The sequence below is a fragment of the Procambarus clarkii genome, chromosome 46 (genome assembly GCF_040958095.1).
Source record: "Procambarus clarkii isolate CNS0578487 chromosome 46, FALCON_Pclarkii_2.0, whole genome shotgun sequence".
NCBI lineage: Eukaryota > Metazoa > Arthropoda > Malacostraca > Decapoda > Cambaridae > Procambarus > Procambarus clarkii.
This window is the reverse complement of record NC_091195.1, coordinates 9,031,454-9,055,654: the sequence shown is the minus strand read 5'-3', so window position 1 is coordinate 9,055,654 and position 24,201 is coordinate 9,031,454. Positions and strand designations below refer to the sequence as shown.

Below are 24,201 nucleotides of genomic sequence, written 5' to 3'. Positions count from 1 at the left end.
AGAGGAAGAGGAGGGTAGCGTTGCAGAGGAGGAGGAGAGTCGAGGTGCAGAGGAGGAGGGTAATCATGCAGAGGAGGAGAAGGGAAATGGTACAGAGGAGGTGGAGGGAAGTGGTGCAGAGGAGGAGGAGGGTAGTGGTGCAGAGGAGTGGAAGGTTAGTGGTGCAGAGGAGGAGGGTAGTGGTGCAGAGGAGGAGGAGGGTAGTGGTGCACAGGTGAGGGATTGTAATGGTGCAGAGAAGGAGGGTAGTGGTGCAGAGGAGGAGGAGGAAGGTATTGGTGCAGAGGAGGAAGGTAGTGGTGCAGAGGAGGAGGGTAGTGGTGCAGAGGAGGAGGAGGGTAGTGGTGCTGAGGAGGAGTGTAGTGGTACAGAGGAGGAGGGTAGTGGTGCAAATGAGGAGGAGGGTAGAGGTGCACAGGAGGAGGGTAGTGGTGTAGAGGAAGAGGGTAGTGGTGCAGAGGAGGAGGAGGGTAGTGGTGCAGAGGAGGAGGAGGAAGAGGATATGGTGGAAAAGAGAGGAGGGTAGTGGAACAGAGGAGGAGTAGGAGGGTTGTGGTGCAGAGGAGGAGGGTAGTGGTGCAGCGGAGGAGGGTAGTGGTGCAGAGGAGGAGGAGGGTAGTGGTGCAGAGAAGGAGGGCACTGGTGCAGAGAAGGAGGGCAGTGTGTGCAGAAGAGGAGAAGGGTAGTGGTGCAGAGGAGGAGGAGGGTAGTGGTGCATAGGAGGAGGGTAGCTGTGCAGAGGAGGAGGGCAGTGGTACAGAGGAGGAGGGTAGTGGTGCAGAGGAGGAGGGCAGTGGTGCAGAGGAAGGGGAGGGTAGTGGTGCAGAGGAGGAGGGTAGTGGTGCAGAGGAGAAGGAGGGTAGTGGTGCAGAGTAGGAGGGTAGTGGTGCAGAGGAGGAGGGTAGTGGTGCAGAAGAGGAGGTGCAGAGTAGGAGGGTAGTGGTGCAAAGGAGGGGGAGGGTAGTGGTGCAGAGGATGAGGAGGAGGGTAGTGGTGCAGAGGAAGAGGAGGGTAGTGTTGCAGAGGAGGTGGAGAGTCGAGGTGCAGAGGAGGAGGGTAGTCATGCAGAGGAGGAGGAGGGAAATGGTACAGAGGAGGTGGAGGGTAGTGGTGCATAGGAGGAGGAGGGTAGTGGTGCAGAGGAGTGGAAGGTTAGTAGTGCAGAGGAGGAGGGTAGTGGTGCATAGGAGGAGGAGGGTAGTGGTGCACTGGTGAGGGAATGTAATGGTGCAGAGAAGGAGGGTAGTGGTGCAGAGGAGGAGGAGGAAGGTAGTGGTGCAGAGGAGGAGGTGGGTTGTGGTGCTGAGGAGGAGTGTAGTGGTACAGAGGAGGAGGGTAGTGGTGCAAATGAGGAGGAGGGTAGTGGTGCACAGGAGGAGGGTAGTGGTGCAGAGCAGGGGAAGGGTAGTGGTGCAGAGGAGGAGGAGAGTAGAGGTGCAGAGAAGGGGCAGGGTAGTGGTGCAGAGGAGAGAAGTTGTGTAGAGGAGGGTAGTAGCGCAGAGGAGGAGGGTATTGGAGCAGAGGAGGAGGAGGGTAGTGGTGCAGAGGAGGAGGGTAGTGATGCAGAGGAGAAGGGTAGTGCTGCAGAGGAGAAGTAGGAGGGTAGTGCTGCAGAAGAGGAGGGTAGTGGTGCAGAGGAGGAGGGTAGTGGTGCAGAGGAGGAGGGTAGTGGTGCAGAGGAGGAGGGTAGAGGTGCAGACGAGGAGGACGGTAGTGGTGAGGAGGGGGAGGAGGGTAGTGGTGCAGAAGAGGAGGAGGGTAGTGGTGCAGAGCAAGGGAAGGGAAGTGGTGCAGAGGAGGAGGAGGGTAGTGGTGCAGAGGAGGAGGAGGGTAGTGGTGCAGAGGAGAGAAGTTGTACAGAGGAAGAGGGGGGTAGTGGTGCAGAGGAAGAGAAGGGTAGTGGTGCAGAGAAGGAGCAGGGTAGTGGTGCAGAGGAGAGAAGTTGTGCAGAGGAAGAGGAGGGTAGTGGTGAAGAGGAGGAGGGTAGTGGTGCAGAGGAGGAGGGTAGTGGTGCAGAGGAGGAGGGTAGTGGTGCAGCGGAGGAGGGTAGAGGTGCAGAGGAGGAGGAGGGTAGTGGTGCAGAGGAGGAGGGTAGTGGTGCAGAGGAGGAGGAGGGTAGTGGTGCAGAGGAGGAGGGTAGTGGTGCAGCGGAGGAGGGTAGTGGTGCAGAGGAGGACGAGGGTAGTGGTGTAGAGGAGGAGGGTAGTATTGCAGAGGAGGAGGGTAGTGGTGCAGAGGAGGAGGACGGTAGTGGTGTAGAGGAGGAGGGTAGTGGTGCAGATGAGGAGGGTAGTGGTGCAGAGGAGGAGGGCAGAGGTGCAGAGGAGGAGGGTAGTGGTGCAGAGGAGAAGGGTAGTGGTGCAGAGGAGAAGGGTAGTGGTGCAGAGGAGGAGGGCAGAGGTGCAGAGGAGGAGGGTAGTGGTGCAGAGGAGGAGGCTAGTGGAGCAGAGGAGGAGGGTAGTGGTGCAGAGGAGGAGGGCAGAGGTGCAGAGGAGGAGGGCAGTGGTGCAGAGGAGGAGGGTAGTGTTGCAGAGGAGAAGGGTAGTGGTGCAGAGGAGGGTAGTGGTGCAGAGGAGGAGGACAGAGGTGCAGAGGAGGAGTGCAGTGGTGCAGAGGAGGAGGGTAGTGGTGCAGAGGAGGAGGGTAGTGGTGCAGAGGTAGAGGGTAGTGGTGCAGAGGAGGAGGGCAGAGGTGCAGACGAGGAGGCTAGTGGTGCAGAGGAGGAGGAGGGAAGTGGTTCAGAGGAGGAGGAGGGTAGTGGTGCAGAGGTGGAGGGTAGTGGTGCAGAGGAGGAGGGCATAGGTGCAGAGGAGGAGGGTAGTGGTGCAGAGGAGGAGGCTAGTGGTGCAGAGGAGGAGGAGGGTAGTGGTCCACAGGAGGAGGAGGAGGGTAGTGGAGCAGAGAAGAAAGAGGGTAGTGGTGCAGAGGAGGAGGAGGGTAGTAGTGCAGAGGAGGAGGAGGGTAGTGGTGCAGAGGAGGAGGGTAGTGGTGCAGAGGAGGAGGGTAGTGCTGCAGAGGAGGGTAGTGCTGCAGAGGAGGAGGGTAGTGGTGCAGAGGAGGAGGGTAGTGGTGCAGAGGAGGATGGTAGTGGTGCAGAGGTGGAGGGTAGTGGTGCAGAGGAGGAGGGTAGAGGTGCCGAGGAGAAGCGTAGTGGTGCAGAGTAGGCGGGTATTGGTGAGAAGGGGGAGGAGGGTAGTGACGCAGAGGAGGAGGGTAGTGGTGAGGAGGGGGAGGAGGGTAGTGACGCAGAGGAGGAGGAGAGTAGAGGTGCAGAGAAAGAGGAGGGAAGTTGAGCAGAGGAGGAGGGTTGCGGTGCAGAGGAGGAGGGTAGTGGTGCAGAGGAGGAGGGTAGTGGTGCAGAGGAGGAGGAGGGTAGTGGTGCAGAGGAGGAGGGTAGTGGTGCAGCGGAGGAGGGTAGTGGTGCAGAGAAGGAGGAGGGTAGTGGTGAAGAGGAGGAGGGCATTGGTGCAGAGGAGGAGGAGGGTAGTGGTGCAGAGGAGAAGGGTAGTGGTGCAGAGGAGGAGGGTAGTGGTGCAGAGGTAGAGGGTAGTGGTGCAGAGGAGGAGGGCAGAGGTGCAGAGGAGGAGGCTAGTAGTGCAGAGGAGGAGGAGGAGGGTAGTGGTTCAGAGGAGGAGGAGGGTAGTGGTGCAGAGGTGGAGGGTAGTGGTGCAGAGGAGAAGGGCATAGGTGCAGAGGAGGAGGGTAGTGGTGCAGAGGAGGAGGCTAGTGGTGCAGAGGAGGAGGAGGGTAGTGGTCCACAGGAGGAGGAGGAGGGTAGTGGAGCAGAGAAGAAAGAGGGTAGTGGTGCAGAGGAGGAGGAGGGTAGTAGTGCAGAGGAGGAGGAGGGTAGTGGTGCAGAGGAGGAGGGTAGTGGTGCATAGGAGGAGGGTAGTGCTGCAGAGGAGGGTAGTGCTGCAGAGGAGGAGGGTAGTGGTGCAGAGGAGGAGGGTAGTGGTGCAGAGGAGGATGGTAGTGGTGCAGAGGTGGAGGTTAGTGGTGCAGAGGAGGAGGGTAGAGGTGCCGAGGAGAAGCGTAGTGGTGCAGAGTAGGCGGGTATTGGTGAGAAGGGGGAGGAGGGTAGTGACGCAGAGGAGGAGGGTAGTAGTGAGGAGGGGGAGGAGTGTAGTGACGCAGAGGAGGAGGAGAGTAGAGGTGCAGAGAAAGAGGAGGGAAGTTGAGCAGAGGAGGAGGGTTGCGGTGCAGAGGAGGAGGGTAGTGGTGCAGAGGAGGAGGGTAGTGGTGCAGAGGAGGAGGAGGGTAGTGGTGCAGAGGAGGAGGGTAGTGGTGCAGCGGAGGAGGGTAGTGGTGCAGAGAAGGAGGAGGGTAGTGGTGAAGAGGAGGAGGGCAGTGGTGCAGAGGAGGAGGAGGAGGGTAGTGGTGCAGAGGAGGAGGGTAGTGGTGCAGAGGAGGAGGAGGGTAGTGGTGCATAGGAGGGGGGAAGCTGTGCAGAGGAGGAGGGCAGTGGTGCAGAGGAGGAGGGTAGTGGTGCAGAGGAGGAGAGCAGTGGTGCAGAGGAGGAGGAGGTTAGTGGTGCAGAGGATGAGGAGGGTAGTGGTGCAGAAGAGGAGGGTAGTGGGGCAGAGGATGAGGAGGGTAGTGGTGCAGAGGAGGAGGGAAGTGGTTCAGAGGAGGAGCGTAGGGGTGCAGAGGAGGAGGGTAGTGGTGCAGAGGAGGGTAGAGGTGCCGAGGAGGAGGGTAGTGGTGCAGTGGAGGAGGAGGGTAGTGGTGCAGAGGAAGAGGGTAGTGGTGAGGAGGGGGAGGAGGGTAGTGATGCAGAGGAGGAGGAGAGTAGAGGTTCCGAGGTAGAGGAGGTAAGTTGAGCAGAGGAGGAGGGTTGCCTTGCAGAGGAGGAGTGTTGTGGTGCAGAGGAGGAGGGTAGTGGTGCAGCGGAGGAGGGTAGTGGTGCAGAGGAGGACGAGGGTAGTGGTGTAGAGGAGGAGGGTAGTATTGCAGAGGAGGAGGGTAGTGGTGCAGAGGAGGAGGAGGGTAGTGGTGTAGAGGAGGAGGGTAGTGGTGCAGAGGAGGAGGGTAGTGGTGCAGAGGAGGAGGGCAGAGGTGCAGAGGAGGAGGGTAGTGGTGCAGAGGTGAAGGGTAGTGGTGCAGAGGAGGAGGGTAGTGGTGCAGAGGAGGAGGGCAGAGGTGCAGAGGAGGAGGGTAGTGGTGCAGAGGAGGAGGGTAGTGGTGCAGCGGAGGAGGGTAGTGGTGCAGAGAAGGAGGAGGGTAGTGGTGAAGAGGAGGAGGGCAGTGGTGCAGAGGAGGAGGAGGGTAGTGGTGCAGAGGAGGAGGGTAGTGGTGCAGAGGAGGAGGAGGGTAGTGGTGCATAGGAGGAGGGTAGCTGTGCAGAGAAGGAGGGCAGTGGTGCAGAGGAGTAGGGTAGTGGTGCAGAGGAGGAGAGCAGTGGTGCAGCGGAGGAGGGTAGTGGTGCAGAGAAGGAGGAGGGTAGTGGTGAAGAGGAGGAGGGCAGTGGTGCAGAGGAGGAGGAGGGTAGTGGTGCAGAGGAGGAGGGTAGTGGTGCAGAGGAGGAGGAGGGTAGTGGTGCATAGGAGGAGGGTAGCTGTGCAGAGGAGGAGGGCAGTGGTGCAGAGGAGGAGGGTAGTGGTGCAGAGGAGGAGGTTAGTGGTGCAGAGGATGAGGAGGGTAGTGTTGCAGAAGAGGAGGGTAGTGGGGCAGAGGATGAGGAGGGTAGTGGTGCAGAGGAAGAGGGTAATGGTGCCGAGGAGGAGGGTAGTGGTGCAGAGGAGGAGGGTAGTGGTGCAGAGGAGGAGGAGGAGGGGGGGTAGTGGTGCAGGGGAAGAGGTTAGTGGTGCAGAGGAGGAGGGTAGTGGTGCAGAGGAGGAGGGTAGTGGTGCAAAGGAGGAGGGTAGTGGGACAGAGGAAGAGGAGGGTAGTGGTGTAGAGGAGGAGTAGTGTAGTGGTGCAGAGGAAGGGAAGGGTAGTGGTGCAGAGGAGGAGGAGAGTAGAGGTGCAGAGAAGGGGCAAGGTAGTGGTGCAGAGGAGAGAAATTGTGCGGAGGAGGAGGAGGGTAGTGGTGCAGAGGAGGAGGGTAGTGGTGCAGAGGAGGAGGGTAGTGGTGCAGAGGAGGAGGGTAGTGGTGCAGAGGAGGAGGGCAGTGGTGCAGAGGAGGAGGCTAGTGGTGCAGAGGAGGAGGAGGGTAGTGGTCCAGAGGAGGAGGAGTAGGATAGTGGAGCAGAGAACGATGATGGTAGTGGTCGAGAGGAGGAGAGTAGTGGTGCAGAGGAGGAGGGTAGTGGTGCAGAGGAGGAGGCTAGTGGTGCAGAGGAGGAGGAGGGTAGTGGTCCAGAGGAGGAGGAGGGGGGTAGTGGTGCAGAGGAGGAGGGTAGAAGTGGAGAGGAGGAGGAGGGTAGTGGTGAAGAGGAGGAGGGCAGTGGTGCAGAGGAGGAGGAGGGTAGTGGTGCAGAGGAGGAGGGTAGTGGAGCAGAGGAGGAGGAGGGTAGTGGTGCATAGGAGGGGGGAAGCTGTGCAGAGGAGGAGGGCAGTGGTGCAGAGGAGGAGGGTAATGGTGCAGAGGAGGAGAGCAGTGGTGCAGAGGAGGAGGAGGTTAGTGGTGCAGAGGATGAGGAGGGTAGTGGTGCAGAAGAGGAGGGTAGTGGGGCAGAGGATGAGGAGGGTAGTGGTGCAGAGGAGGAGGGTAGTGGTTCAGAGGAGGAGCGTAGTGGTGCAGAGGAGGAGGGTAGTGGTGCAGAGGAGGGTAGAGGTGCCGAGGAGGAGGGTAGTGGTGCAGAGGAGGAGGAGGGTAGTGGTGCAGAGGAAGAGGGTAGTGGTGAGGAGGGGGAGGAGGGTAGTGATGCAGAGGAGGAGGAGAGTAGAGGTTCAGAGGTAGAGGAGGTAAATTGAGCAGAGGAGGAGGGTTGCCGTGCAGAGGAGGAGTGTTGTGGTGCAGAGGAGGAGGGTAGTGGTGCAGCGGAGGAGGGTAGTGGTGCAGAGGAGGACGAGGGTAGTGGTGTAGAGGAGGAGGGTAGTATTGCAGAGGAGGAGGGTAGTGGTGCAGAGGAGGAGGGTAGTGGTGCAGAGGAGGAGGGCAGAGGTGCAGAGGAGGAGGGTAGTGGTGCAGAGGAGAAGGGTAGTGGTGCAGAGGAGGAGGGTAGTGGTGCAGAGGAGGAGGGCAGAGGTGCAGAGGAGGAGGGTAGTGGTGCAGAGTAGGAGGGTAGTGGTGCAGAGGAGGAGGGCAGAGGTGCAGAGGAGGAGGGCAGTGGTGCAGAGGAGGAGGGTAGTGTTGCAGAGGAGAAGGGTAGTGGTGCAGAGGAGGGTAGTGGTGCAGAGGAGGAGGGCAGAGGTGCAGAGGAGGAGGGCAGTGGTGCAGAGTAGGAGGGTAGTGGTGCAGAGGAGGAGGGTAGTGGTGCAGAGGTAGAGGGTAGTGGTGCAGAGGAGGAGGGCAGAGGTGCAGAGGAGGAGGCTAGTGGTGCAGAGGAGGAGAAGGGTAGTGGTTCAGAGGAGGAGGAGGGTAGTGGTGCAGAGGTGGAGGGTAGTGGTGCAGAGGAGGAGGGCATAGGTGCAGAGGAGGAGGGTAGTGGTGCAGAGGAGGAGGCTAGTGGTGCAGAGGAGGAGGAGGGTAGTGGTCCACAGGAGGAGGAGGAGGGTAGTGGAGCAGAGAAGAAAGAGGGTAGTGGTGCAGAGGAGGAGGAGGGTAGTAGTGCAGAGGAGGAGGAGGGTAGTGGTGCAGAGGAGGAGGGTAGTGCTGCAGAGGAGGGTAGTGTTGCAGAGGAGGAGGGTAGTGGTGCAGAGGAGGAGGGTAGTGGTGCAGAGGAGGATGGTAGTGGTGCAGAGGTGGAGGGTAGTGGTGCAGAGGAGGAGGGTAGAGGTGCCGAGGAGAAGCGTAGTGGTGCAGAGTAGGCGGGTATTGGTGTGAAGGGGGAGGAGGGTAGTGACGCAGAGGAGGAGGGTAGTGGTGAGGAGGGGGAGGAGGGTAGTGACGCAAAGGAGGAGGAGAGTAGAGGTGCAGAGAAAGAGGAGGGAAGTTGAGCAGAGGAGGAGGGTTGCGGTGCAGAGGAGGAGGGTAGTGGTGCAGAGGAGGAGGGTAGTGGTGCAGAGGAGGAGGAGGGTAGTGGTGCAGAGGAGGAGGGTAGTGGTGCAGCGGAGGAGGGTAGTGGTGCAGAGAAGGAGGAGGGTAGTGGTGAAGAGGAGGAGGGCAGTGGTGCAGAGGAGGAGGAGGGTAGTGGTGCAGAGGAGGAGGGTAGTGGTGCAGAGGAGGAGGAGGGTAGTGGTGCATAGGAGGAGGGTAGCTGTGCAGAGGAGGAGGGCAGTGGTGCAGAGGAGTAGGGTAGTGGTGCAGAGGAGGAGAGCAGTGGTGCAGCGGAGGAGGGTAGTGGTGCAGAGAAGGAGGAGGGTTGTGGTGAAGAGGAGGAGGGCAGTGGTGCAGAGGAGGAGGAGGGTAGTGGTGCAGAGGAGGAGGGTAGTGGTGCAGAGGAGGAGGAGGGTAGTGGTGCATAGGAGGAGGGTAGCTGTGCAGAGGAGGAGGGCAGTGGTGCAGAGGAGGAGGGTAGTGGTGCAGAGGAGGAGAGCAGTGGTGCAGAGGAGGAGGTTAGTGGTGCAGAGGATGAGGAGGGTAGTGTTGCAGAAGAGGAGGGTAGTGGGGCAGAGGATGAGGAGGGTAGTGGTGCAGAGGAGGAGGGTAGTAGTTCAGAGGAGGAGCGTAGTGGTGCAGAGGAGGAGGGTAGTGGTGCAGAGGAGGGTAGAGGTGCCGAGGAGGAGGGTAGTGGTGCAAAGGAGGAGGAGGGTAGTGGTGCAGAGGAGGAGGGTAGTGGTGAGGAGGGGGAGGAGGGTAGTGATGCAGAGGAGGAGGAGAGTAGAGGTTCAGAGGTAGAGGAGGTAAGTTGAGCAGAGGAGGAGGGTTGCCGTGCAGAGGAGGAGTGTAGTGGTGCAGAGGAGGAGGGTAGTGGTGCAGAGGAGGAGGGTAGTGGTGCAGCGGAGGAGGGTAGTGGTGCAGAGAAGGAAGAGGGTAGTGGTGCAGAGGAGGAGGGCAGTGGTGCAGAGGAGGAGGAGGGTAGTGGTGCAGAGGAGAAGGGTAGTGCTTCAGAGGAGAAGTAGGAGGGTAGTGCTGCAGAGGAGGAGGGTAGTGGTGCAGAGGAAGAGGGTAATGGTGCAGAGGAGGAGGGTAGTAGTGCAGATGGGAAGGGTAGGGCTTCAGAGGAGAAGTAGGAGGGTAGTGCTGCAGAGGAGGAGGAGGGTAGTGGTGTAGAAGAGGAGGGTAGTGGTGCAGAGGAGAAGGGTAGTGCTTCAGAGGAGAAGTAGGAGGGTAGTGCTGCAGAGGAGGAGGAGGGTAGTGGTGCAGAGGAAGAGGGTAATGGTGCCGAGGAGGAGGGTAGTGGTGCAGAGGAGGAGGGTAGTGGTGCAGAGGAGGAGGAGGAGGGGGGGTAGTGGTGCAGGGGAAGAGGTTAGTGGTGCAGAGGAGGAGGGTAGTGGTGCAGAGGAGGAGGGTAGTGGTGCAAAGGAGGAGGGTAGTGGGACAGAGGAAGAGGAGGGTAGTGGTGTAGAGGAGGAGTAGTGTAGTGGTGCAGAGGAAGGGAAGGGTAGTGGTGCAGAGGAGGAGGAGAGTAGAGGTGCAGAGAAGGGGCAAGGTAGTGGTGCAGAGGAGAGAAATTGTGCGGAGGAGGAGGAGGGTAGTGGTGCAGAGGAGGAGGGTAGTGGTGCAGAGGAGGAGGGTAGTGGTGCAGAGGAGGAGGGTAGTGGTGCAGAGGAGGAGGGCAGTGGTGCAGAGGAGGAGGCTAGTGGTGCAGAGGAGGAGGAGGGTAGTGGTCCAGAGGAGGAGGAGTAGGATAGTGGAGCAGAGAACGATGATTGTAGTGGTCGAGAGGAGGAGAGTAGTGGTGCAGAGGAGGAGGGTAGTGGTGCAGAGGAGGAGGCTAGTGGTGCAGAGGAGGAGGAGGGTAGTGGTCCAGAGGAGGAGGAGGGGGGTAGTGGTGCAGAGGAGTAGGGTAGAAGTGGAGAGGAGGAGGAGGGTAGTAGTGAAGAGGAGGAGGAGGGTAGTAGTGCAGAGGAGGAGGAGGGTAGTGGTGCAGAGGAGAAGGGTAGTAATGCAGAGGAGGAGGGTAGTGGTGCAAAGTAGGAGGAGGATATGGTGGAAAGGAGGAGGAGGGTAGTGGTACAAAGGAGGAGAAGGGTAGTGGTGCAGAGGAGGAAGAGGTTAGTGGTGCAGAGGAGGAGGAGGGAAATGGTGTAGAGTTGGAGGAGGGTAGTGGTGCAGAGGAGGAGCGTAGTGGTGCAGAGGAGGAGGGTAGTGGTACAGTGGAGGGGAGGGTAGTGGTGCAGAGGAGGAGGAGGGTAGTGGTGCAGAGTTAAGGGAGGGTAGTGGTGCAAAGGAGGAGGAAATTAGTGGTGCAGAGTCGGAAGGGGAAGGTAATGGTGCAGAGGAGGAGGAGGAGGGTAGTGGTTCAGAGAAGGAGGAGGGTAGTGGTTCAGAAGAGGGGGAGGGTAGTGGTGCAGAGGAGGAAGAGGGTAGTGGTGCAGAGGAGGAGGGGTAGTGGTGCAGAGGGGGAGGGTAGTGGTGCAGAGGAGGAGGGTAGTAGTGCAGAGGAGGAGGGTAGAGGTGCCTAAGAGAAGCGTAGTGGTGCAGAGGAGGAGGGTAGTGGTGCTGAGGAGGAGGAGGGTAGTGGTGCAGTGGAGGGTAGTGGTGCAGCGGAGGAGGGTAGTGGTGCAGAGGAGGAGGAGGATAGTGGTGCAGAGGAGGAGGGTAGTGGTCTAGAGGAGGAGGAGGAGGGTAGTGGTGCAGAGGAGGAGTAGGTGGGTAGTGGGGCAGAGGATGAGGAGGGTAGTGGTGTAGAAGAGGAGGGTAGTGGTGCAGAGGAGAAGGGTAGTGCTTCAGAGGAGAAGTAGGAGGGTAGTGCTGCAGAGGAGGAGGAGGGTAGTGGTGTAGAAGAGGAGGGTAGTGGTGCAGAGGAGAAGGGTAGTGCTTCAGAGGAGAAGTAGGAGGGTAGTGCTGCAGAGGAGGAGGAGGGTAGTGGTGCAGAGGAAGAGGGTAATGGTGCCGAGGAGGAGGGTAGTGGTGCAGAGGAGGAGGGTAGTGGTGCAGAGGAGGAGGAGGAGGGGGGGGTAGTGGTGCAGGGGAAGAGGTTAGTGGTGCAGAGGAGGAGGGTAGTGGTGCAGAGGAGGAGGGTAGTGGTGCAAAGGAGGAGGGTAGTGGGACAGAGGAAGAGGAGGGTAGTGGTGTAGAGGAGGAGTAGTGTAGTGGTGCAGAGGAAGGGAAGGGTAGTGGTGCAGAGGAGGAGGAGAGTAGAGGTGCAGAGAAGGGGCAAGGTAGTGGTGCAGAGGAGAGAAATTGTGCGGAGGAGGAGGAGGGTAGTGGTGCAGAGGAGGAGGGTAGTGGTGCAGAGGAGGAGGGTAGTGGTGCAGAGGAGGAGGGTAGTGGTGCAGAGGAGGAGGGCAGTGGTGCAGAGGAGGAGGCTAGTGGTGCAGAGGAGGAGGAGGGTAGTGGTCCAGAGGAGGAGGAGTAGGATAGTGGAGCAGAGAACGATGATGGTAGTGGTCGAGAGGAGGAGAGTAGTGGTGCAGAGGAGGAGGGTAGTGGTGCAGAGGAGGAGGCTAGTGGTGCAGAGGAGGAGGAGGGTAGTGGTCCAGAGGAGGAGGAGGGGGGTAGTGGTGCAGAGGAGGAGGGTAGAAGTGGAGAGGAGGAGGAGGGTAGTAGTGCAGAGGAGGAGGAGGGTAGTAGTGCAGAGGAGGAGGAGGGTAGTGGTGCAGAAGAGAAGGGTAGTAATGCAGAGGAGGAGGGTAGTGGTGCAAAGTAGGAGGAGGATATGGTGGAAAGGAGGAGGAGGGTAGTGGTACAAAGGAGGAGAAGGGTAGTGGTGCAGAGGAGGAAGAGGTTAGTGGTGCAGAGGAGGAGGAGGGAAATGGTGTAGAGTTGGAGGAGGGTAGTGGTGCAGAGGAGGAGCGTAGTGGTGCAGAGGAGGAGGGTAGTGGTACAGTGGAGGGGAGGGTAGTGGTGCAGAGGAGGAGGAGGGTAGTGGTGCAGAGTTAAGGGAGGGTAGTGGTGCAAAGGAGGAGGAAATTAGTGGTGCAGAGTCGGAAGGGGAAGGTAATGGTGCAGAGGAGGAGGAGGAGGGTAGTGGTTCAGAGAAGGAGGAGGGTAGTGGTTCAGAAGAGGGGGAGGGTAGTGGTGCAGAGGAGGAAGAGGGTAGTGGTGCAGAGGAGGAGGGGTAGTGGTGCAGAGGGGGAGGGTAGTGGTGCAGAGGAGGAGGGTAGTGGTGCAGAGGAGGAGGGTAGAGGTGCCTAAGAGAAGCGTAGTGGTGCAGAGGAGGAGGGTAGTGGTGCTGAGGAGGAGGAGGGTAGTGGTGCAGTGGAGGGTAGTGGTGCAGCGGAGGAGGGTAGTGGTGCAGAGGAGGAGGAGGATAGTGGTGCAGAGGAGGAGGGTAGTGGTCTAGAGGAGGAGGAGGGTAGTGGTGCAGAGGAGGAGTAGGTGGGTAGTGGGGCAGAGGATGAGGAGGGTAGTGGTGTAGAAGAGGAGGGTAGTGGTGCAGAGGAGAAGGGTAGTGCTTCAGAGGAGAAGTAGGAGGGTAGTGCTGCAGAGGAGGAGGAGGGTAGTGGTGTAGAAGAGGAGGGTAGTGGTGCAGAGGAGAAGGGTAGTGCTTCAGAGGAGAAGTAGGAGGGTAGTGCTGCAGAGGAGGAGGAGGGTAGTGGTGCAGAGGAAGAGGGTAATGGTGCCGAGGAGGAGGGTAGTGGTGCAGAGGAGGAGGGTAGTGGTGCAGAGGAGGAGGAGGAGGGGGGGTAGTGGTGCAGGGGAAGAGGTTAGTGGTGCAGAGGAGGAGGGTAGTGGTGCAGAGGAGGAGGGTAGTGGTGCAAAGGAGGAGGGTAGTGGGACAGAGGAAGAGGAGGGTAGTGGTGTAGAGGAGGAGTAGTGTAGTGGTGCAGAGGAAGGGAAGGGTAGTGGTGCAGAGGAGGAGGAGAGTAGAGGTGCAGAGAAGGGGCAAGGTAGTGGTGCAGAGGAGAGAAATTGTGCGGAGGAGGAGGAGGGTAGTGGTGCAGAGGACGAGGGTAGTGGTGCAGAGGAGGAGGGTAGTGGTGCAGAGGAGGAGGGTAGTGGTGCAGAGGAGGAGGGCAGTGGTGCAGAGGAGGAGGCTAGTGGTGCAGAGGAGGAGGAGGGTAGTGGTCCAGAGGAGGAGGAGTAGGATAGTGGAGCAGAGAACGATGATGGTAGTGGTCGAGAGGAGGAGAGTAGTGGTGCAGAGGAGGAGGGTAGTGGTGCAGAGGAGAAGGGTAGTAATGCAGAGGAGGAGGGTAGTGGTGCAAAGTAGGAGGAGGATATGGTGGAAAGGAGGAGGAGGGTAGTGGTACGAAGGAGGAGAAGGGTAGTGGTGCAGAGGAGGAAGAGGTTAGTGGTGCAGAGGAGGAGGAGGGAAATGGTGTAGAGTTGGAGGAGGGTAGTGGTGCAGAGGAGGAGCGTAGTGGTGCAGAGGAGGAGGGTAGTGGTACAGTGGAGGGGAGGGTAGTGGTGCAGAGGAGGAGGCTAGTGGTGCAGAGGAGGAGGAGGGTAGTGGTCCTGAGGAGGAGGAGGGGGGTAGTGGTGCAGAGGAGGAGGGTAGAAGTGGAGAGGAGGAGGAGGGTAGTAGTGCAGAGGAGGAGGAGGGTAGTAGTGCAGAGGAGGAGGAGGGTAGTGGTGCAGAGGAGAAGGGTAGTAATGCAGAGGAGGAGGGTAGTGGTGCAAAGTAGGAGGAGGATATGGTGGAAAGGAGGAGGAGGGTAGTGGTACAAAGGAGGAGAAGGGTAGTGGTGCAGAGGAGGAAGAGGTTAGTGGTGCAGAGGAGGAGGAGGGAAATGGTGTAGAGTTGGAGGAGGGTAGTGGTGCAGAGGAGGAGCGTAGTGGTGCAGAGGAGGAGGGTAGTGGTACAGTGGAGGGGAGGGTAGTGGTGCAGAGAAGGAGGAGGGTAGTGGTGCAGAGTTAAGGGAGGGTAGTGGTGCAAAGGAGGAGGAAATTAGTGGTGCAGAGTCGGAAGGGGAAGGTAATGGTGCAGAGGAGGAGGAGGAGGGTAGTGGTTCAGAGAAGGAGGAGGGTAGTGGTTCAGAAGAGGGGGAGGGTAGTGGTGCAGAGGAGGAAGAGGGTAGTGGTGCAGAGGAGGAGGGGTAGTGGTGCAGAGGGGCAGTGTAGTGGTGCAGAGGAGGAGGGTAGTGGTGCAGAGGAGGAGGGTAGAGGTGCCTAAGAGAAGCGTAGTGGTGCAGAGGAGGAGGGTAGTGGTGCTGAGGAGGAGGAGGGTAGTGGTGCAGAGGAGGGTAGTGGTGCAGCGGAGGAGGGTAGTGGTGCAGAGGAGGAGGAGGATAGTGGTGCAGAGGAGGAGGGTAGTGGTCTAGAGGAGGAGGAGGAGGGTAGTGGTGCAGAGGAGGAGTAGGTGGGTAGTGGGGCAGAGGATGAGGAGGGTAGTGGTGCAGAGGGGGAGGGTAGTGGTGCAGAGGAGAAGGGTAGGGGTGCAGAGGAGGAGGAGGGTAGTGGGTCAAAGGATGAGGAGGAGGGTAGTGGTGCAGAGGAAGAGGAGGGTAGCGTTGCAGAGGAGGAAGGTAGTAGTGCAGAGGAGGAGAGTAGTGGTACAGAGGAGAAGGAGGGTATTGGTGCAGAGGAGGAGGAGAGTAGTGGTGCAGAGGAGGCGGATAGTGGTGCAGAGGAGGAGGGCAGTGGTGCAGAGGAGGAGGGTAGTGGAGCAGAGGAGAAGGGAAGAGGTGCAGAGGAGGAAGGTAGTAGTGCAGAGGAGGAGAGTAGTGGTACAGAGGAGAAAGAGGGTATTAGTGCAGAGGAGGAGAAGAGTAGTGATGCAGAGGAGGAGGAGAGTAGTGGTGCAGAGGAGGAGGGTAGTGGTGCAGAGCAGGAGGGTAGTGGTGCAGAGGAGGAGGTAGTGGTATAGAGGAGGAGGGTAGTGGTGCAGAGGAGGAGAAGGGTAGTGATGCAGAGGAGGAGGGTAGTGGTGCAGAGGAGGAGGAGGGTAGTGGTGCAGAGGAGAAGGAGGAGGGTAGTGGTGCAAGAGGAGGAGGGTAGTGGTGCAGAGGAGGAGGAGGATAGTTTTGCAGAGGAGGAGGAGGGTAGTGGTGCACAGGAGGAGGGTAGTGGTGCAGAGGAGGAGAAGGGTAGTGGTGCAGAGGAGGAGGAGGGTAGTGGTGCATAGGAGGAGGGTAGTGGTGCAGAGGAGGAGGCTAGTGGTTCAGAGGAGGAGGAGGGTAGTGGTGCAGAGGAGGAGGAGGGTTTTGGTGCAAAGGAGGGGGATGGTAATTGCGCAGAGAAGGAGGAGGAGGGTAGTGGTGCAGAGTAGGAGGAAGGTAGTGAAGCAGAGAAGCAGGGTAGTGGTGCAGAGGAGGAGAGTAGTGATGCAGAGGAGGAGGAGGAGGAGGGTAGTGGTGCAGAGGAAGAGGAGGGTAGTGATGCAGAGGAGGAGGGTAGTGGTGCAACGGAGGAGGAGGGTAGTGATGCAGAGGAGGAGGAGGGTAGTGGTGCAACGGAGGAGGAGGGTAGTGATGCAGAGGAGGAGGAGGGTAGTGGAGCAGATGAGGAGGAAGGTAGTGATGCAGAGGAGGAGGAGGGTAGTGGTGAGAGGAGGATGAGGGTAGTGGTGCAGAGGAGGAGGGTAGTGATGCAGAGGAGGAGGGTAGTGGTGCAGAGGAGGAGGGTAGTGGTGCAGAGGAGGAGGGTAGTGGTGCAGAGGGGGAGGAGGGTAGTGGTGCAGAGGAGGAGGGTAGTGGTGCAGAGGAGGAGGAGGGTAGTGGTGCAGAGGAAGAGGGTAGTGGTGCAGACGAGGAGGAGGGTAGTGGTGAGAGGAAGATGAGGGTAGTGGTGCAGAGGAGGAGGAGGGTAGTGGTGCAGAGGAGGAGGGTAGTGCTGCAGAGGAGGAGGGTAGTGGTGCAGAGGAGGAGGAGGGTAGTGGTGCAGAGGACGTGGAGGGTAGTGGTGCAGAGGAGGAGTGTAGTGGTACAGAGGAGGAGGGTAGTGGTGCAGAGGGGGAGGGTAGAGGTCCAGAGGAGTAGGAGGGTAGTGGAGCAGAGGAGAAGGGAAGAGGTGCAGAGGAGAAGGAGGGTAGTGGTGCAGAGGAGGATAGTAGTGTTGCAGAGGAGAAGGGTAGTGGTGCAGAGGAGGAGGGTAGTGGTGCAGAGGAGGAGGAGGGTAGTGGTGCAGAGGAGGGGGGTAGTGGTGCAGAGGACGTGGAGGGTAGTGGTGCAGAGGAGGAGGGTAGTGGTGCAGAGGAGGAGGAGGGTAGTGGTGTAGAGGAGGAGGAGGGTAGTGGTGCAGAGAAGGGGGAGGGTAGTGGTGCAGAGGAGGGGGAGGGTAGTGGGTGCAGAGGAGGAGGGTAGTGGTGCAGGGGGGGAGGGTAGTGGTGCTGAGGAGGAGGAGGGTAGTGGTGCAGAGGAGGAGAAGGAGGGTAGTGGTGCATAGGAGGAGGTTAGTTGTGCAGATGAGGAGTGTAGTGGTGCAGGTGAGGAGGGTAGTGGTGCAGAGGAGGAGGGGGAGGGTAGTGGTGCATTCGAGAAGGAGGGAAGTGGTGCAGAGGAGGAGGGTAGTGGTGCAGAGGAGGAGTAGGAGGGAGGTGGTGCAAAGGAGGATGAGGGTAGTGGTGCAGGGGAGATGGGTAGTGGTGCAGAGGAGGAGGGTAGTGGTACAGAGGAGGAGGGTAGTGGTGCTGAGGAGGAGGGAAGTGGTGCAGAGGAGGAGGAGGAGGAGGAGGGTAGTTGTGCAAACGCGGATGAGAGTAATGGTGCAGAGCAGAAGGAGGATAGTGGAGCAGAAGAGGAGGGTTGAGGTGCAGAGGAGATGGGTAGTGGTGCAGAGGAGAAGCCTATATGCAGAGGAGGAGGGTAGTGGTGCAGAGGAGGAGGAGGGTAGTGGTGCAGAGGTGGAGGAGGGTAGTGGTGCTGCGGCGGAGGTTAGTGGTGCAGAGGAGGTGGGTAGTGGTGCAAAGGAGAAGCGTATGGTGCAGAGGAGGAGGGTAGTGGTGCAGAGGTGGAGGAGGGTAGTGGAGCAGAGGAGGAGGAGGGTAGTGGTGCAGAGTAGGAGGAGGGTAGTGGTGCAGAGTTGGAGGAGGGTAGTGGAGCAGAGGAGGAGGAGGGTAGTGGTGCAGAGGAGGAGGAGGGTAGTTGTGCAGAAGTTGAGTAGGGTAGTGTAGCAGAGCCTGATACCATAAACCACCACAACCTCGACCACCATTAACATTAACCACCCCTACCACTAATCACAACCATCAGCCACCACAATTACCAACCACAGCAATCAACCACCACCACTAACCACAACTATTAACCACCACTAGAACCAACCACAACTATTAACCACCACTAGAACCAACCACAACCACCAACAATAAACATCACCCACCACTGCCACCAACCACAACCTACCACCACTGCCACCAACCACAACCCAGCAACAATTCCACCACCACTACCATGGATTCTCCATTAAGTGAAAGTAATGAATAAAATATTTTTAACCTGCCTTTCATTGTGCTTCAGTTTTATTTCTAGTATATGTAAAAATATATTTTTAAAATATTTCTACATTTTTTATATATATTCCATCAATCAGGAAAACGATTTTTATTCAACATTTAAGGTTGCGACACGGTCTCAAAATTGTTTAGCCAAAGTTGTGCAGTAAGTTGTGGCAACTTATTTACAACCACACAATAACGTAGCTAATACATGAAAACAAACGTTGTCACACCTGGCTACTCTCCCGACCCACACCTGTAGATAAGAGGGAACACGGAAGCCCACACCTGGCTACTCTCCCGACCCACACCTGTAGATGGGGAGGAACACGGAAGCTCACACCTGGCTACTCTCCCCACCCACACCTGCACATGAGAGGGAACACGGAAGACCACACCTGGCTACTCTCCTCACCCACACCTGCAGATGGGAAGGAACACGGAAGCTCACGCCTGGCTACTCTCCCCACCCACACCTGTACATGAGAGGGAACACGGAAGCCCACACCTGGCTACTCTCCCCACCCACACCTGTACATGAGAGGGAACACTAAAGCCCACACATGGCTACTCTCCCCACCCACACCTGTAGATGAGAGGAAACACTAAAGCCCACACTTGGCTACTCTCCCCACCCACACCTGTAGATGAGTGGGAACACTAAAACCCACACCTGGCTACTCTCCCGACCCACACCTGCACATGAGAGGGGACACTGATGCCCACACCTGGCTACTCTCCCGACCCACACCTGTAGATGAGAGGGAACACGGAAGCCCACACCTGGCTACTCTCCCCACCCACACCTGCACATGAGAGGGAACACTAAAGCCCACACCTGGCTACTCTCCCCACCCACACCTGTCTATGTCACACACTCATGCCAAAGAAAACTTATATCAAGTAAATCTAGCTTGTATTAAGCAAGACAATGTTGGGCTAAATATTGATCAGTGTTATCTTATAAGCAGTGAAGCTTGCTTAATGAATATTCTTGGTCGCTAAACGGTGCTCAAAGTTACTCAAGAAGCCTTATAAGTTCTTTAATTCATGACTTTTAATGTAAAAATATTTTTGAAACCACTGGAAGCACTGTGAATTAAACAACTGAGTTACAGATATTCACGTGTTAAAATGTAGTCAATACGTACTGGTGAGACGCGTGTCACGGAACCACAGGAGACTATACCCTTCTCTTGAGGGAGGACACAGCTGAGCCGCCAGGCGGCAGCACCAGTCTATGGCGGGGTCGTCATCAGTGAGGTCCCGCCAGATGGTCAGGCGGAGCGTCCTTCCCTGGTACGACAGAGTGTCCAGTGTGTCCGGGTCCACGTAGCCCGTGGCGTCCAGGGTGTCCGGGTCCACGTAGCCCGTGGCGTCCATGGTGTCCGGGTCCACGTAGCCCGTGGCGACCATGGTGTCCGGGTCCATGTAGCCCGTGGCGACCATGGTGTCCGGGTCCACGTAGCCCGTGGCGTCCAGGGTGTCCGGGTCCACGTAGCCCGTGGCGTCCAGGGTGTCCGGGTCCACGTAGCCCGTGTCGTCCAGGACAATGTCTGAAGACATACACTGAGATACAGTCACGGTCGTTACTGGTATGTTCTAAGATATAACAAGAAGACATACTGAGCCATCCACTCACCTTACTGCTGGGTTTATTACCTGATGACAAGTCCGTATTTTGGACAGTATTAATAGCATCTAAACTATGTATTAATTGTTTTTAAAAGCCACGGTCAAGGTCATCTGTATCAATGGTCAAGGTCATCTGTATCAATTGTCAAGGTCACAGTCAAGGTCATCTGTATCAATGGTCAAGGTCATCTGTATCAATAGTCAAGGTCATCTGCATCAATTGTCAAGGACATCTGTATCAATGGTCAAGGTCACAGTCAAGGTCATCTTTATCAATGGTCAAGGTCTCATTGAAAGGTCATATAAACTAAGTCAAGGTCACAGTGAAAGGTCATCTGGACCAAGTATCAAGGTCACAGGGATAGATGGGTCACCTGAATTAAGGATCAAAGTTACGGAAGGTCAAATTAACCAAGGGATCAAGGTCACAGTGAAAGGTCATCTTAAACAGGAATTAGGTCACAGTGAAAGGTCATCTTGGACAGGAATTAGGGTAGTGTGAAAGGTCATCATGAACAGGAATTAGGTCACAGTGAAAGGTCATCCTGAACAGGAATTAGGTCACAGCGAAAGGTCATCTTAAACAGGAATTAGGTCACAGTGAAAGGTCATCTTAAACAGGAATTAGGTCACAGTGAAAGGTCATCTTGAGCAGGAATTAGGTCACAGTGAAAGGTCATCCTGAACAGGAATTAGGTCACAGCGAAAGGTCATCTTAAACAGGAATTAGGTCACAGTGAAAGGTCATCTTGAACAGGAATTAGGTCACACTGAAAGGTCATCCTGAACAGGAATTAGGTCACAGTGAAAGGTCATCCTGAACAGGAATTAGGTCACAGTGAAAGGTCATCTTAAACAGGAATTAGGTCACAGTGAAAGGTCATCCTGAACAGGAATTAGGTCACAGTGAAAGGTCATCCTGAACAGGAATTAGGTCACAGTGAAAGGAGATCTGTACCACGAGTCAAAGTCAAAGTGGTAAGTCATCTGAACCAAAAGTATGGCGTCGCTAAATACTTCATGAAATTATTTATGCACAAGAATATATACAGCAGCGGAATGTTTCGAAAATTTATTATACATGGAGTAGTCGCCCTTAATAAGTCTATATTTGTAATCAAAGTAGAAGGTTTGTCACCCTTAAGGTGACTATATTTGTAAACAATATAAGGTGTTTGTCACCCTTAAGGTGACTATATTTGTAAACAATATAAGGTGTTTGTCACCCTTAAGGTGACTATAATTGTAAACAATATAAGGTGTTTGTCACCCTTAAGGTGACTATATTTGTAAACAATATCAGGTGTTTGTCGCTCTTAAGGTGACTTTATTTGTAAACAATATAAGGTGTTTGTCACCCTTAAGGTGACTATATTTGTAAACAATATCAGGTGTTTGTCACCCTTAAGGTGACTATATTTGTAAACAATATAAGGTGTTTGTCGCTCTTAAGGTAACTATATTTGTAAACAATATCAGGTGTTTGTCGTCCATAAGATGAATATATTTGTAAACAATATAAGGTGTTTGTCTCCTTTAAGGTGATTATGTTTGTAAACAATATAAGGAATCTTTCGTCCATAAGGTTGTAAACATATATGTAAACAATGTAAATCTGAATTACTATATTAAACATGACGAATGAAGCCCTTTGCGTAATTTTGGTATTAATAAATAACCCTAAAAATTATGGTGGAAAATATGAATATTTACCAAGATACTGCAGGTGAGGAAGGTGAGGCAGGTGACGGATGAGGACGGTCAGTTGCTGTAGTGTGAGGCGCAGGGTGAGGGTCTCGAGGGTGTGAGGCAGGAGGGGTATGGCTGCCTCAGACAAGCCACCAATAAACCGCTCTAAGGTACACTTACTGCCGGGGGCTGTCAGCCTCTCCAAACATTGTTTTCGTATATCACTTCTCTCTTTGCTGTCTAAACTATAGTCAAGATCTAAGGTTATGGTTACCTTCATTTTTGCCAGCACAGACAGTGTAGACAGGTGCTGCTTTAGTTGGGGTGTATCGTGTATGATTAGGTAAATGTTCATAGGTGTCACCTTCTTAAGAACAAGCGGCAGGACAACCCACGAGTCAACACTCTCTATTCTCCACTCTTGTTCTGTACGCAGCTTCTCACACACGGCTTGGATGACGTGCTCACTCCCGCGGGACTCTGCTACATGCTTCAACAGCTCGTCAGGCTCATGTGTAACCATCTTGCACAGGTCAATTATGTGAGTAATGAACCTGTGCTCTACTCCCCGGGCACACAGCACCCCGGTAGTGCTGACTAAAATGTTCTCCCATCTGGGGCGCTTCCTAAACTCTTGTCGCACGTCGCTAATATCAAACGTTGACCCTCCCAGGTGATCTCCCAAGGAGCGTTTTTCCTTACGTACAACATCCACCAAGAGGTCAATGATTATAGACCTCTTCCCTGACACACGGTGTGATGCTGGATCACCTCGGTCTTGCTCAGCCTTCAACAAGAGATCGACCAGCCCCCTGCTGGCACAATACTCCTGGTACCTGGCGTGAAAATAGCCAAACACCCACACCACATTGAGGCCCCGACGGTAGCTGGTTCTTGCGAAATAGTTGGACAAGACCTCCTCCTGCGGCAGTCCCAGAGTGTTACACTTCTTCCTAATCTCCGCTTCTGTCTTCGGCCAAAGGTCGTACTCCTTCCTCTGGATCCCTCTTAAACTAATCTCTTCAAAGAACAACAGAAACTGGTCACATTTTCCTTTAGGGTCCACCACATGTTTGTCTGTGAGTCTGGACACCAGTTTGCTGGTTATGAAGTCATGAATCTTCTCGTAGACTTGAGTGTTTGTGGTGAGATTGTTAAATTCTTCTGGAGCCTCGACACACAGCAGCGCCAACAAGGTCAAGGTGAGTGGAGTGTTGAGGTACTCACCCAGGAACTGACTCATCTGCTCCAGCCGCTGGGTAAACCTCCCTGTGATTACACTCCGTTGGCTCTCTTCCTCCACCAGCACCTTGATGGTTCTCTCGGCGAACTCCACGCGACGTTCTGGAGTGATGCCCAAGACGAGGATGTTGCAGCGAGGTCTGGTGTGTGGGACGAGCTGTGACAGGTGTTGGTCCCACCCCGGTCGTGTGGTTATCACCACCCTCACATCCTTGCCAGGCAGGTGCAACAGCTCCTCCACCAGCCTTCCTGAATGGTCGTTGACCTCGTCGTAGCCGTCAATCAGGACTAATATATTTAAGCTCAAGATTATATCCTTAAACAGCTGGAAGTCGGCACCAGAATCACTAAGTGTTTGAGGCAGCAACTGGCGGAGGAGACCATCGAAGGTATTAAGATGTGGGTCCCTGCACTGTACATAGAAAACGAGATCCACAGTGCCCAGGTGACGTATGGCAGCAGGGTCCTCTACCCACTTCTCGAGGATGAGCTTGAGTAAAGTTGTCTTGCCCATACCACCTTCCCCCGTCAGGAGGACACACTGAGGGACTCTTCCGTCCTCTCGTCTCATACTCAAGATGTGTTCATAGTCTATATCCTGACCCTTGGCAGCGTGGGAGGGTCTTGCCCCTATGACGGGATCTTCAAGGAGTCGTAGTCGTGTAAAAGCAAGACTTGGGTTGTAGTTAATGTTGAGGTGGAGCCAGGGTGCGGGAACAATCTGGTACAGCAGTTTATACCCGTCAGTTAGCTCCTGCTTGCTCATCTGCTTAACCTCTTCTGTGATGTGGCTTTTGAACATCTTAATCTCCTGGCGGAGCTGAGGCAAGTACGCCACATCTGAGGGATCCAGCGGCTCTCTGACCTTCGCTAGCAGACCACCAATATACTTGGTGACATCTCTGGTCACGTGGTCCACATCCTGGCTGTTTGTCCCACACCGGACGCCGGCCTCAGCCAGCATCTTGGCCAATAAGTCACTGAGCTCCGTCAGTGTTGACGTAAGATCTTGCTCTGACATTCCCACATTATCATGGGCTAACGTGTTTCGGTGTCGCTTCAGGCTGTAAATGAGGTTTTCAAGTGATGGTCCGTGAGGCCCTGGAGTGGTCCACGTGGGGTCATTCATCTCAGCCAGACCACACACACGTTGCAGGAGTTTATACAGCAGGGTGATGTCAAAAGTTGCCGCGTCAGAGGAAGCTTCGAGTTTATCCCTCTGGTGATCATCGAAGACACGCCTGTACTGAGCATTGGTGTACCCTAAGTCCTGAGTGAGGTAAGTCACTACTGGGAAGGTGCCCCGGTACGACCACATAAACACACTTGCTAGCGCGTCTCGTCCTGCCTTAGTCACAGCCAGTCCATACCGCAGTCTGTTCACATCTTCCGGTTGGATAACAGGACTCGAGGCCGCCATATTGGGCCGTATGATTCTCACCTCACACAACTGTTGTCAAGTTTCACACAAGCAGTAAATGTCCCACGCTGGTTTTGTTATTATATTATGTTTAAAAACATAACATTGTTTCTCACTGTGGGAGACGGGCAGCTTGTTAGGCTTGTGTAGGCCTTCCTAAGCCAACGACAGACCTTCCTCAGGATGCATCCCTCAACAGTTGACTAATTTCCAGGTTAATGTTTACTGCTAGGTGAACAGAGGTAACAGGAGGCTGAGCATCTCACACTGCCAGGGAATCAAACTCGGATCTAATCGGTAATGATCCGACTGCTCTAACCACAATATAGTCACTTAATTGACCCAAAATATAAGTGATTCTCAAATAAACCAAATTTTACAAAATGTGTTCACATATTAATGCAATATTCGGTTCCAGTTTTATTTGTTATTTTCAATTTGTTCTTTAACTAGTTAATTTCTTCTGTCTTTATACTCTTCAGATTTCTGTCATCTGGAAGAACAATTTAACGTTATTAAAACAAGATGTTAGTGTTAAACATTGGGTCAGAAATACATTTTTGAGATCACTAAAACAAATAAAATTCCAAAGTCTGCCTCCTGTATTTTGTTATATTTTATAACTTAAAACTTGTCAATATTTTGACCTAACTCCTGTGATCATTGTGGTGTTGGCTTCTGGTTTAGGTAGAGTAATGGTGCTCATTTTCTCACACAGAAATATATGGTGTAGCATTTAGTAATGTTATTCTCTGCCTTTATCTTGCTCTTGTAAGGACCTATTTAGATTATGCAGTTCAGTTTGGT

At 55.5% G+C, this 24,201-nt stretch overlaps 1 protein-coding gene across 1 annotated transcript in view; it reads right to left on the bottom strand.

Annotated features, from left to right (window-relative positions):
* The window catches only part of LOC138350635 (uncharacterized), a 44,872-nt gene extending 20,984 nt beyond the window's left edge, over positions 1-23,888 (bottom strand). Inside the window, exons 1-2 of the mRNA XM_069301685.1 lie at positions 20,757-23,888; positions 18,560-18,964 (exon numbers count right to left, since the gene is read on the bottom strand). Coding sequence (XP_069157786.1) covers positions 18,560-18,964; positions 20,757-23,394 — 3,043 coding nt within the window. The 5' untranslated portion in view covers positions 23,395-23,888. The remainder of the gene's footprint in view (positions 1-18,559; positions 18,965-20,756) is intronic.
* Positions 23,889-24,201: the final 313 nt, after the last annotated feature.